The 13,106-nt window shown below is 38.6% G+C and overlaps 1 protein-coding gene across 1 annotated transcript in view; it reads left to right on the top strand.

Moving 5' to 3' along the window:
• Nucleotides 1–3,526: 3,526 nt before the first annotated feature.
• The window catches only part of prox1a (prospero homeobox 1a), a 105,176-nt gene continuing 95,596 nt past the window's right edge, over nucleotides 3,527–13,106 (top strand). Inside the window, exons 1-2 of the mRNA XM_070888712.1 lie at nucleotides 3,527–3,709; nucleotides 8,821–10,604. Coding sequence (XP_070744813.1) covers nucleotides 8,888–10,604 — 1,717 coding nt within the window. The 5' untranslated portion in view covers nucleotides 3,527–3,709; nucleotides 8,821–8,887. The remainder of the gene's footprint in view (nucleotides 3,710–8,820; nucleotides 10,605–13,106) is intronic.

Below are 13,106 nucleotides of genomic sequence, written 5' to 3'. Positions count from 1 at the left end.
ATAAGCAGAAGGCCTACAAAACAAGACCACGCAGGACATGATTGTGATTGTCTTCTGATTCACGCCCCATACCCAAGCTGCACGCAACATGTTTTTAAGTTTTCTGTCAAGGAAAGTTTTTTTTTATTCTGTAAAGTAACCTTCAATATGATCCGCGAAAGTCTAATAGATACATAGCACGGGATGTGTTCAACATCTAGATCTCAAATGGCCATTTCATTACCGATTAGGCTGAGGTGCAGTATTACAATCAGAAGGAGGGAGATCTGCTGAAGTGCTTCGGGTTATTTTAAATCAGTTATCGAGAAGAAATACAATGTATATGAACAACGTGAAAGCGATGATTATAAAATGCAGTATGCGACTTTTAAATGACACCTGTAGGGTACTGTGAAATCCCAAGTGGATTGACCTGCATCTCTGAACTGGAAGAAACTGATTAGAATCGGCGCAGTTATTGAATAGTATTCTTGTTAAAAAAGCATGGACACAGAATTCCTAAAACACCAGACAAGCAGTAGCCGACTATGAACATGAGAGAAACATAACCTTAATTGCGGCAAGACTTTTACACTCGTGAAATGGTTTCGAAATTAACCATCAGCAATACAATATCCTAAAGTATATTCCATATGTCCAAACAAGTTGGAGTTACTAGCTGGGAACATCTTAACAACGTGCCGCTTAAAGCGCACCGAAGTTGGACTGTCTCATGATTTTAGGTTCGTAATCTACTTATTATATGCATGTCTTCCCTATCTATAAATAGTTAAAACAATATTTTAATAATAGTCACATTTAGCGCTACTTCCGTCGCAATAAATTCAAGTGCGAGTTCAGCGATAGGCGTTCTCCCTAATAAGGCACGTTATTTAGCAACTGGTTCACAAACCTCACCTTCAAGTTGCTTACCTCTACATCTTCCGCTTGGAATTAACCCGTGGACAGGGTGGAGTTCATGCTTTTGATTTCAAAGTATCATTTACCATTTCCTTTAAATTTATATAATGATAATTTAGTCATGCATATATCCAGTGTTTTTAGCCAGTAAAAAAATAGTGTAACCATAACCTGGATTTTAAAACTGAAATCAAAATTAAAAGCTGTTCCAATATAATTTTGAACAATACGTGTAACTGGTGCCAAACTAAACCTGAAATACATTAATCGCTGATATGTTTGCCTGATTGACATAACTGCTGTGACATGATCTCTATGGTCCTCTAATATAAAAAGATGAAATGTTCTAACCAAAATGTGATGAGACGCCCCACATACTAAACAGGCTGAGGGTTTTTAACCAACCAACATTTGAAGCAATTAGAGCCTCAATAATCTTAACATATCCAAAAATGCATTCAGCATGACAATTATTTAAAAGCAAACAAAAGTTGTTTATTTAGATTATATTTATTTCATGTTATTCTTTTCTTGATTATTTCAATTTGGTAAATGGTTATTCGATAAGATTAGTGCTTTTGGATGGCATGACACAATAGACCGAGCCAACCGGATTTAAAGATCCATCGCTTTTGCGGCATACAAAGGTTGGGGTTGACATTACCAACTGACACGTTGCTTTCTTATGTTTATGGCACGTTATATTATATGCCAAGGTGTTCAAATAACCTGACGAACGAGAAAGCTGCAATCATCAGAGGAGCCCGGTAAAGTTACTTTCCACCACTTCATAAGTTGTTACGGCTTTTAGTTTCAGGATTTCTAAGAAAGTTTTAAAATTTGGTAATTACAAACTCTACTAATTTTCATTCAAGTTTATTTCATTGTTCTGAATTCTAGCATTAGGTAGATTGACCAACAAAAAACCACTCAGCTTTGTTCTGCGCAGAAAAGTAGATCATAAGCGATTGATAGTCGTTAAAGTTGAATTCTGATCTATACTCCTAAAAATTAAGATCTATAGTATTGGCACGCATCGAAAAACCATTTAAATACATGGAGCTGTATTCCTTTTTAACAGCGGCATATGTCAAAATAGAATGAATAACTGTCATTCTTAAAGATTGCCACTTGATAGCACTGGAATAGGGAGTGGCAGAAAAACACTTCCCACTTGTGTTTAGAGAGGCTGTGATTGAAAATATTTTTCAGTGTAAAGTCTGACACAAAGCAGTGTCAAGAATTAATTTTGATTACTTTTAAACCTAATAGGACTTTAAACAAAAGAAAACATTTGTGATGCGATGTTTCGTCATTATATGCAAGTTGTTACCATAAACTTCAAAGAACATTGTATATACTTCACTCGAAATAATCTTATTTGGCACCTGCGATATAGCCTATATCATCTGTTTTCCCCTCTCTTGATCACTACGCTATCCACGGGCCAAATACATACCCATATGGTAGAAAGTCTGCACAGTCTTTGATTTGTTGTCAGAAGATACGTCGCAGTTTATTGTCACGGCGCATAATGTTAGCAAATTGGTACTGTAAATATCAAATTCGTGATTTAATCATAGCAATGACTAATATACAAGCGAGGCAGAAAGTAACTTGTCGGTTAACTGTAATCGTCACCCACCACCATAAAAGTACTAGCATCAAGAGCTCACGACTAGAAAACTTTTTCGTGACAAATAACTAACATAATGTGAACATTTGTGTATGCTTTGTGGGATTCCGTTTTTTAAATAAGGAAAATTAACAACCAGAAGTAAGACAATCATTTAACAGGATCATATCACTGTAAGTCCAGAACTATTTTATTTGTATGCACAGATTTCAGAACGTATACCGCACAAAGTTACCTATCCTTTGTTATTTTCACTGGTCCTCCACTTTCGGTGTCACCGTCCCATAAAACTCACTTGTAGCTTTAACCACCCAATTTAGATTTCAGATTGGAAGTAGTGACACCTCCTATATTCGGTGTTAACCCCTTGCAGCACTTTGTTTCTCTTCACTTTCTACTTTCCCTACCAGAGATTAGGGTTCCCGAGAGTCCGGAAGCTGTCCGAATATTGATTTCGCATCTTTTTCCAACGCTACTTTGGCTTGTCCGTCAATAGTCCCCTCTAAAGCCTATTGTCCACACACAAATAGATTGTTTTTGCTCTGCTGTCATTTTGTGAGCAGATTTTTTTCAAGCCTATACTACATTTTTTTTGGGGGGTAGACATGAAATAAAAAAGCTGCTATGTTCTTTTCATCTGAAGTTGACAAGAGTGCGAGTCGAACACGGGGGAAAATAAATATGACAATCGAAAAGCTTTTTATAGAAAGAAATCAGTTTATTGCAATGTGCGGCACAGCGTCTCGAGCCAAAGTTGGCAATTGCTGAACGAAAGGGGAGGGAGGAGGAGAGAGAGAGAACCCAATCCCCTGGAGCACGTGACACGGTTCCTCCCGGCCTCGCGCCGATTGGTTGGAAGGGAATATTTTTGAAGCCGACCGCCAAGTCTTCTCTCATTGGACGGCAGCGATCGCGGTCGCGATTGGTTCGGCGAGGTGACGTCACAAAGACTATGACGCGCGTTCTTCCTGTTTCCTTCCTCGCGTCTTGAAGTGTATCTTCAGCGGCTTGCGCAGAATTAACAATCAGAGAGAGGAGAGCGGCGCGAAGCCCTGCCTCCTGGAGGTATACAATATCCTCACCATCTCTCCCCTTCTCTCTCTCTCTCTCTCCCTCCCTCCCTCCTACAAGCAGCAAGCTTTCCTCCTCGCTGGCTACTAATACTACAACACAGTAAGTAACCTTGTCCCTTACTTACCTTTTTTCTACGTCCTTCAGAAACTTTAAACGCTTGCTTGCAGCTAGTTCCTATTACCTTCAGAGGGGCTTTTAAAAAAAACACATCGTATTTTGCAAAGAGAGAAGGAAGAGCAGAAAAGTATTTCTAACCCCTTTTTGTTTTGTACACAATACGCTGCTTGTTTTCCAAATATTGCATTGTACTCTTTTGTCCCATCATCTGCTGCCTCTTTGTCTTTTGTCAAGTATTGTATCCTAGGTATTTCGTGTCTCGTCATGCAACGGATTTGCTTTTGATTTGCATGGATACTTCCTTTTTTTCTTGACCTGGTGCAGATGTATTAGTTTCGGTTTGCTTTCTTTTGGGATATTATTTATTTTGCAAATGTGCTATTGTGTCGTTGGCTTCGCCTTGCATTGTATTCACGTCTGGGTTTTATGAAAACTTTGATAGGGGCAGTGATTAAATGAAGGTTTTTAGAAGTGCTCCGAGGGTCACACTGGTTCCAGTCTTTGCCTCCCCCTCCCCTTGGTGGCCTTATTGATGGTCAAATATGGACAAAGAAGTTGTCGTCACAAGGTGTCCTTTGTCAACACTTCCCCCTTTGTACCCATTTACAATTCTGCTCTTAATATTCACCGAATCTCGGTGTTTTGCTCCTGATCTGTGCGATCATAGCAATAGCGTAATGAAAGTCCGGCACTGCTCTCAATGTGTGAAGCGTGGAGGTGCGCTGTCACATCGAATGGCCGGGGTTGCGTTGACAAGGAGTGATTAACAAAAAGCAAAATTGCAACTGCTGCGTTTGAACAGTTGGAGCGATAGTATTTGCGGGGAAAGACGCGTTTTGATTTAATGCAAGTGTGTTGTCGATTACTTCGAGACTAGTTAGGGGAAAATAAGTGGCCGTTTCGAGAAACTAAAAGCAACTTTCAGAAAGTGGATTCTGCTGCTTCGCGAATCTTGGAAATGCGGTTTTGTGGCCTGATTAAATGAACCACCCCCCCCCCCCCCCCCAAACAGTTATTGCCAGTTCAACACATCATTCTCTAACACTAAGCCCGAAAAACTGCCTAGAACGTGCCCCCACCCCCTAATATTTGCGTATTGCTTGCTGCCTTTAGTTTGAGGTTGGTGGGGATCTGGGTTTGTTCTGCTCAGCTGTGACCTCTTTAGAATTGCCTTTAATTGTTTACAGACAATTCAAAGTCGCTGGCATCCCTGCTAGTCTTGTACATTGTTCCTGATATTGATGTTTACCCAGCCAGCTGCTGGATGCCCCGTAGCCCAGGCACACTAACGGAAGGATCGCTTTGCTAATGTTTTCCTGAAGGCTGTCTTTCCTCCGCCCCCCCCCCCGGCCCCGGCTCCGGCTGAAAGTGAGCTGGTAAGCACTTAAAGACAGCTTGTTTTTAAAAGGCGAGCGTTGCTGATGGTGAATGGTGTTGAATGGTGTTGGCATTAGGCAGAGACTGCGCATGGGCACTTGCAGACAGGTGCGCTGTGTCAGAAAGGCAGGTGCAGCTTCCTGTTACAGGGCAGCAGCAACACTCGGCGTCCGTCTTCAAAAAGAGAGTTCAGCCATCAGATCTGACGGGCAATCACGATAGATCACATTAGATCCGGCCACCCGCGAGTGAACTTGAAAAAAAAGACGGTATCGCCCTTTGTTGCTTAAATGTCTGTCTGCGTTGTAAAAAGAGCTGTAATATGGAACAATATACAGTCTACATAACGCTCGTTTTCATCAGATCACTTGACAAAGCACCCGTTTAAATGTATTGAATTAATCTGTCAATTGTGCCGCGCACACAGGGCTAAGCTAACCACAGGTCTGTGGAAACACGTTTTATAGCTTTCCAACTGCTCAAAAAACCCACAAAGAACTTCAGGAAAATTGTTGGCTTGGAAATATTTTAAAGATACATTTGCAACTTTTGATTTTCTTGAAATGATTCAAAGTAACAGCTGTGTTGTAACAATGGAGTTCTAGGTAACAGCATCTTTTCCCACATCTTATCAGCCTCCATAAAGTGTTCCTTTAATTTTCTTAAATGTTCCACTGTAACAATTAGACTTTTTTGAAACTGCTTCAAAGTAAATGGCATTTATTTAATCCTTCCCATATTTTATAGCCCCTGTCTATATCAGTAAAAGCAAAACTGGGTTGTTACCTGGAATGGATGAGGAACCTACATTTATAGTGGCTATAAAGTTTTAAAAGATAATGCTGTCAAACATCTGTGATTATTCAAGTTCTTTTTCTCAAATGCAGAACCTTTTGCACAGAATTGCGTGTACACTTGATTAGATACCTTGCAGTGTATGTTACATAGCAGGTGTGCAGAATATTATGTACTTAGTTCAGCTGTAGAGAGGGAAACTAAAAAGACAACACATCCCTACAATCATAGATTTAGCTTCAGTAAGCGTGTTTTGATTTATGATGTTTCAGTAGAAAGGCAGAAAGGACTTGAGCATTATTAACAATGTGTGGTTTCATATAATATACTTGTAGATGGTCCTGGAAAATGCTAACGTTTGGAATATTTTCATTCTTTTAATGCAAAACTACACTTTTAGAAAGTGTCTATATATTTTTTCACAATGAAATTGAGACTTTTTATAATCTTAAAACTATAGTTCCTTTAAGAGTGTAGTTATTCTTCAATTATTTTTCCACCCACACACAGTCTTGTTAATCAATTTAGAACCTACAACAGCCACTTGAATCAGTTTCTCCATTCTTGCCCTCCCCATTCTCCCGCCACCCCTGGCCCCTGGCCCCAGAAGGCTAAACAACAACTGCTGCCTTTATTGCAACTGAAGCTTAATAAACACATAACTGATTTACCACAAAATGTTATGCCTCAATCTGCAGGTGAATACAAGGATGTTCTGGAATTTTGTGCTTGCTTTAGGTAACCAGACCACTTAATTCTCAAGGAATAGAATTGTTGAAAATATGTCTTCCAGGTGCTAATGAGCTAAAGACTCTGCATCCATTTTTATTTGTCTATCAAGAGAATAATTAGAAGCCATTCATGTCTAAATGCTTACAACACAACTCTGTTGCCTCCCACCCCTCCCCGCTCCCCATATGAAGCACTGACCTAAAAAAAAAGGGTTGCTATATAATTTTATATTTTTGGAGAATAAGTTAAATATCTTTAATGATCTACCAAAAATATTTGTTAGAGGTTTCAAATTTATTCTGCACCTTTAACTACTAAAGGAATTCTGTTTTTTTAAGAAACTGGATGAAATGAGGAAACTATGTTTTGAAGGCTTTTTACTGTTGAGGTTTTTAAAATTAAATTAAGTCCATTGGAAGATATTTAAGCAGTGTAGAAAATTACTATTTTTGATATTGTAATTCTGGAAACATGTTTAACTAGTTAAATGTTTATACTTTCAATGGTCAGCAACTTTCATTAGATGCAGATTAACCAGCAGTGGTAAGTTCTGATAGCTGTGTTGTCCGAATAATTGTGTGTTCTATTTTATATTAATTATGAGCAATGTGTTCAGGAGACTGACACATTGCAAGCTTAAATATTAAATCTTTCTGCAGGTAAGTGGGCTGATTTAAAAAAAAAAAAATCTTGAGATGGACCTATTACAAATATATTTGCACACTAAAAGTGAACAGTTGCTTAGGTAGACTGTGATTCTCTAATGATCATCACAGCTGTGGTCTTGGGGAATATGTAGATGTTTTTACAGGTGAACTGAAAGAGATGGGAGCATTTCCAAAATGTCCGCATGCTGCCTTTGGCAAGCAGTTATGCTATTGTGGAGATGTGCGCTGTTCAGCTGATGTAGAAGTTTCACATAGGATAAATCTAGCATTGAAAAATATATTGTGATTTGTTGTTTATGTAAGTTACAAACCTAAATAGGACCAGCACTTGAAACTTCCATGGGGTTATGTCTGTGCATGTTAACCAGTCATGGATTAGATCTAGATTGTCTTTATGTGAGAAATGATGTAAACATATTAGCTGTGTTTCTGTTTTTGGGAAATTGGGGGCTCTGACATAAAAGAAAATACATTCCCTTCCTTTCCCACGCTTTTGTTTGATGTTTTCTTGCTCTTTTGCTGAACATTTTGGATCATTTTCGAATGAGATTGAGGATATAAAGGAATTCTCATACTTAGCAACCAAAAATTATTTTTCACGAAATTATAAAACAAATAAATGTCTCTGATCAGTACATAAGTCTCATTGTTTTATATATATAATTTTAGCTATGATCTTTGATCAGATAAATATTACCATAAGATTTGCAAATTGATGTAAATGTTTAGTCACGTCATTGTCACTTCTGTTTTTTATGTAGGATATGAAACAGGAAGCTATATCTTACGAACACAGTGATAGATAACCTTTTACCAGCCGTTACCTATATATAAGTTTAAAAAAAGAATAAATGGATGGCCTAAACCTTATTTAGGTTTGCTCTGCTGTCTTTCATTTTGTGCAGTCAGTAATGCCATATCTTCATGGCATTCTAGGAATGATGTGCAGAAGAAATTGATGTAATTTAGCAAGTTTGGTAGTTTTGGGTGCATAGAAATTAAAAATAATTAAACCTGAACAAAACAAACTTACATTTTATGTCAGGACATCTTTTCAGTAAACTCTCTTTTTTAATGAAACAGGCTATGATAATGCAGTGTGTAACAGTACAGAGATATGACATAATACATCAGTGCTTTTGTAATCAGACTGATTGTTTGATTTGGATTTTTTTCAGACTTTAAAGTCTGATTTAATCAATAGGTTATCACATTTTGGTTATTTTAATTTTTTTCCCCTTAAGATAAACTATCATTTTAGGCATTCGTACAGGTGAATCATATTACTGGTGCTTAAGCAGTTTTGCTTTTTTTAAAAAAAATCTTAATCCATCTTAAAGCATTGAAGCAGAAATATTTAAAAATGTTTCATTTCAAACTGAGTGCATAATGAATTGTAATAAATGTAATGTGCCATAAATCCCACTGCCAGCGCATTTCTACTTTATGCAGAATTGAGGTCAGGAAATTTGGAGAAAATTAAAGAAAATGATTCATCAGTCCTTTTGTTCTATTGGCTAGGGTCCCGGGATTCTCGAGCTGTGCCCAGCTGACAAGCTTTTGAAGATGGCACAATAACAGTCCAGTGATGCCTGACCATGACAGCATAGCCCTCTTAACTAGACATACTAAAAGACGAAGAGTCGACATTGGAGTGAAGAGAACTGTAGGGACATCTACGGTGTTTACTAAAGCGAAAGTGAAGCTATTCAGTGCCATGAATCCCCACGGTTCAGATCAGGACATTGAATGCTCAGTGGTTCAACATACAGATGGGGACAAATCAAATGTGCTCCGCAAGCTGTTGAAGAGGGCAAACTCATATGAAGATGCCATGATGCCTTTTCCTGGAGCTACCATAATTTCCCAGCTGCTGAAAAATAATGCGACCAAGAATGGAAGCACAGAGCTCAATTTGCAAGCCAGTGGTCTTTCCAGCACAGGCTCAGAAGCAAATCAGGAGGATGCCTGCAGCAATTCTTCAAGGGAAAGTGCTCAAGAATGTGTGTCGCCATTTAACAGGCCTAGCATGAGCCAGTTTGATGTGGATCGGCTTTGCGACGAACATCTGCGGGCCAAACGCGCCCGAGTTGAGAACATAATTCGAGGCATGAGTCATTCACCAAATGTGGCATTGCGGGGTGGAGACAATGATCGAGATGGGGTGCAGCAGCCTGTAAGTCCAAGAGAAAGCTATAGGGAAAACAAACGTAAGCAGAAGCTTCCCCAACAACAGCAACAGAGTTTTCAACAATTGGTTACAGCCCGGAAAGAGCAAAAGAGAGAAGAACGAAGGCAATTGAAGCAACAATTGGAAGACATGCAGAAACAACTGCGTCAACTCCAGGAAAAGTTCTACCAAATATATGACAGTACAGATTCTGAGAATGATGAAGATGGCAACATGTCTGAAGACAGCATGCAATCAGAAACCGCTGATACGAGGGCACATGACAGGTCTGACAATGAGATGTCGGACCTAGATCCAGGACACTTCCTTGATCGTGCTCGTGCTCTTATCAGGGAACAGGAAATGGCAGCAGAACATGAAAAACTAAAGCGAGATGGCCACTCTAGGAAAAGCCAAGGCCTGGCCACCTTGCATGCTGAGGGGAAACAGCTAGCTGAGACACTTAAACAGGAACTTAATTCTACCATGTCACAAGTAGTGGACTCTGTAGTTAAAATGTTCTCTAAATCCTCCCACCAGCTTCCTCAGGTCTTCCCACCTATCCAGATTCCACAGCCAAGATTTGCTGTGAATGGAGAAAACCACAACTTCCATACTACTAATCAACGGCTTCAGTGCTTTGGTGATGTCATCATTTCCAACCCCTTGAACACTTTTGCCAACATGCATGTATCTAATTCTTCAGACCAGACAGAAGCACTGCCTCTAGTAGTACGCAAAAACTCATCAGAGCAATCTGCCTCCACCCCTTCTATGGGTGGCCACCACAGCTCTCTACTTCAGTCCCCACTCTCAGCTGCAGCAGGATTTTCATCCACTGCTTTCCGCCACCCTCTGCCTCTCCCTCTTATGGCCTATTCCTTTCAGAGCTCTATAGGTAATGCCTCCAGCACAGTTTCTGGGAAAGACAGGTCATCTCCTGAGTCCTTAGACTTGACCAGGGAAACTGCCTGTCTGCGGACCAAAGTGTCATCACACCACATGAACCATCGTCCGTGCTCACCAATGCATCCATCCAGCACAGCTGAAGGTCTCTCTCTGTCTCTCATTAAATCTGAGTGTGGTGACTTGCAGGATATGGCAGACATTTCACCGTATTCTGGAAATACAATATCCTTTTCTGATTATTTGTTAGTGTCTAATATAGGTGTATGCAGTTAGAAAGAGTACAAGTTTTCACCTAATTACAGTCATTGGTATCCTATTAGGATGGTGAGTTGAACTTTCAGAAGGGAATCCACATGCCTGAGGCATTCATTTTATGTACCAACATTACCTGCTTTTGCATAACCCAAACATGGTGAAGATGCAACAAGTGCATCACCCCCACCCTACAATGTTCTGCAAGTTCAGTGCAGCTGCCTGCTATGCATGATTAACCTCTGATCAGCTGTACACAGAAATCTTTTGTCCTTGTATATACAAAGCAAATGATTTTAAAAGCTTGAGAGCACGATCAGAGTGGGCTCAGCTAAACTGAACTTCTTTCACAAGATTTACTGTACTTGCTTTTTTCCCTATATTTTGGGTTAAACTTTTTTCTTTTCAACACTTTTTTTTGAATGATAAAAATTGTGCTTGATTATTTGCTGCAAATTGCCCTCTGTTAAAGTGCCAGTTCTCTATAGCTTTTCCTTTTGCTTTATCGTATCACTTTGTCAAAGTAATAGGGCTTCTATTTTTGCTCGTACAAAGATTTGTTGACAGGAGTCAGTAACATACTGCACCATTTTTTTGTTGCTTAGCAGCACACTGTTGTACTTTGTGATTTAATAGCCAGTTACACATTTCACAGGTAGCAAAAATGTACATTTAAGATTGCTATTATATATTTATTATTCTGACAGTTGCATTTAAAATCCATAATATGTAGCCATATTGTTTATTAATGACTTTCCCCTTTTTTATTGCCCTACCCACCGGAATATTAAACTTGTGTATGCAGCCTTATTTCGCTCCCACAGTAATAATTATATTGTCTTCTTCCATAACAAGCAAAAAATGGCAACACCTTCTTCGCTAAGTATAGAACTCTGTCCTTAATGAAGCGGAAGGAAAGAATGTGAACATATAACAGAAATATACTTTATGTGCAACTGTGTAAAGGTGTATCTCGGAGAGTAAATTTAAAATTGACCATGAATATATTCTGCAGGGTTATAAATAAAACCATATTAACTGGACACAAGTTTTATTCCAATGATAAAGGAAACAGTTGAACTGTTGTTCTCAAGCTTCCAGCCATGATCTTCCACGTCACGAACCCTCTTTGCATCTCAAGAAAATAGCCTTGTAGAATACAAAAAAATTTGCATACAGCAAATTGGAACAGAGCTAAAGCATTATGCAAGGCTGAGATATCTGAACAGTCAATCTCCATGGATCTATCATAGAATAAGGGATAGAAACTTCAGTTGTGACAAGTAATAAATGGGGATGGGCAGAATAGAATAGAACTGTAATCAGGATCTAATGTTGTTTAATAATTGGTCCACTGCCAATGTATTTAATTGAGAGTAATCTAGTAACTAAGATTACATTGTATATAACTTGAAATGATTCAAAATATGACGACTAGAACAAACCAGAATTTAGAAATTCGACCTCAATGTTGCACTTCTCATTTTGATCACAAATGTTGTAATACTAATTCACTAATAGCAAGAATCATAATCATGCTTACAGTAATATTTGTAAAGCATATGCAGCTTTTTGTTTTTTAAAAAAAGCTTTATTATCCCGACTAAAGTATGATTTAAAAAGTCTTTAATTTCCTAGACTGAATTGAAAACGGTAATTAATATTCCAGTTGCACTGCTGCAGTCTTTGATCCAACTGTACAGTTCTATATTGTACTACACTGACATAACGACTCATCTGCCTCTCAGGTAATACTACATATTTGCCTCGTAAAAACTCTGTATGCAGACTACACACAAACTCATGTGGTGTTTGAACACTGCTTTAGGTTCAGCTGCAGTGCAGTATTTCTCTGATCTTTTATTTTCCTGAGCAGATGTCTTTCATTAATTTATGGATTTATCATCTTTTCTTTTTTTACACCTGGCAGCTGGCTCAAGTTTCAGCAGTTATTGTCTATTTTGCATGACATGTAGAATTGAATGTCATCTGTCTTAACAAAGCTGAAGCTGAAAGAATGAGGTGAGCCACATGAGCTGCTGGGACAGAGCTGTACGTTTTCTTACCTCCTTAATATTTATTTGTGCTCATTTCTTCTGGCCTTGAATGGGCTGTGCTTGCATTCTGTGCAGCTGTATGTTTACCAAATCTATTCCAACATGAGTCATTGTGCGTGTGTAAGTATCCTAGAAACAGCTAGCGCTTTCTTGGAAGAACAGTTGCTTTCAGCATAAGCACTTAAAAGGGAAATTAGCCAATTGGTCAGTTTTGCTTTACAGTATTTTGAGTAGCAGTGGCATCTATTTGCTGTACCTTGAATTTAGGATGCTTTTTGTGTTTACTGTTGGAGATCAGTTGCAAAAGTATAAGTTACCTAACATTATATGCTTAAAATGTGTTAATGATAAGGTTGTTTTAATAGCTTCTGATAAAAGATGATATGATAGAATTTTCTTTAGAGGTGCAGTTAACTTAA

Source organism: Pristiophorus japonicus, chromosome 9, assembly GCF_044704955.1.
Source record: "Pristiophorus japonicus isolate sPriJap1 chromosome 9, sPriJap1.hap1, whole genome shotgun sequence".
NCBI lineage: Eukaryota > Metazoa > Chordata > Chondrichthyes > Pristiophoridae > Pristiophorus > Pristiophorus japonicus.
The sequence above is the reverse complement of the archived record's forward strand: the minus strand, read 5'-3'. Positions and strand labels throughout refer to the sequence as shown.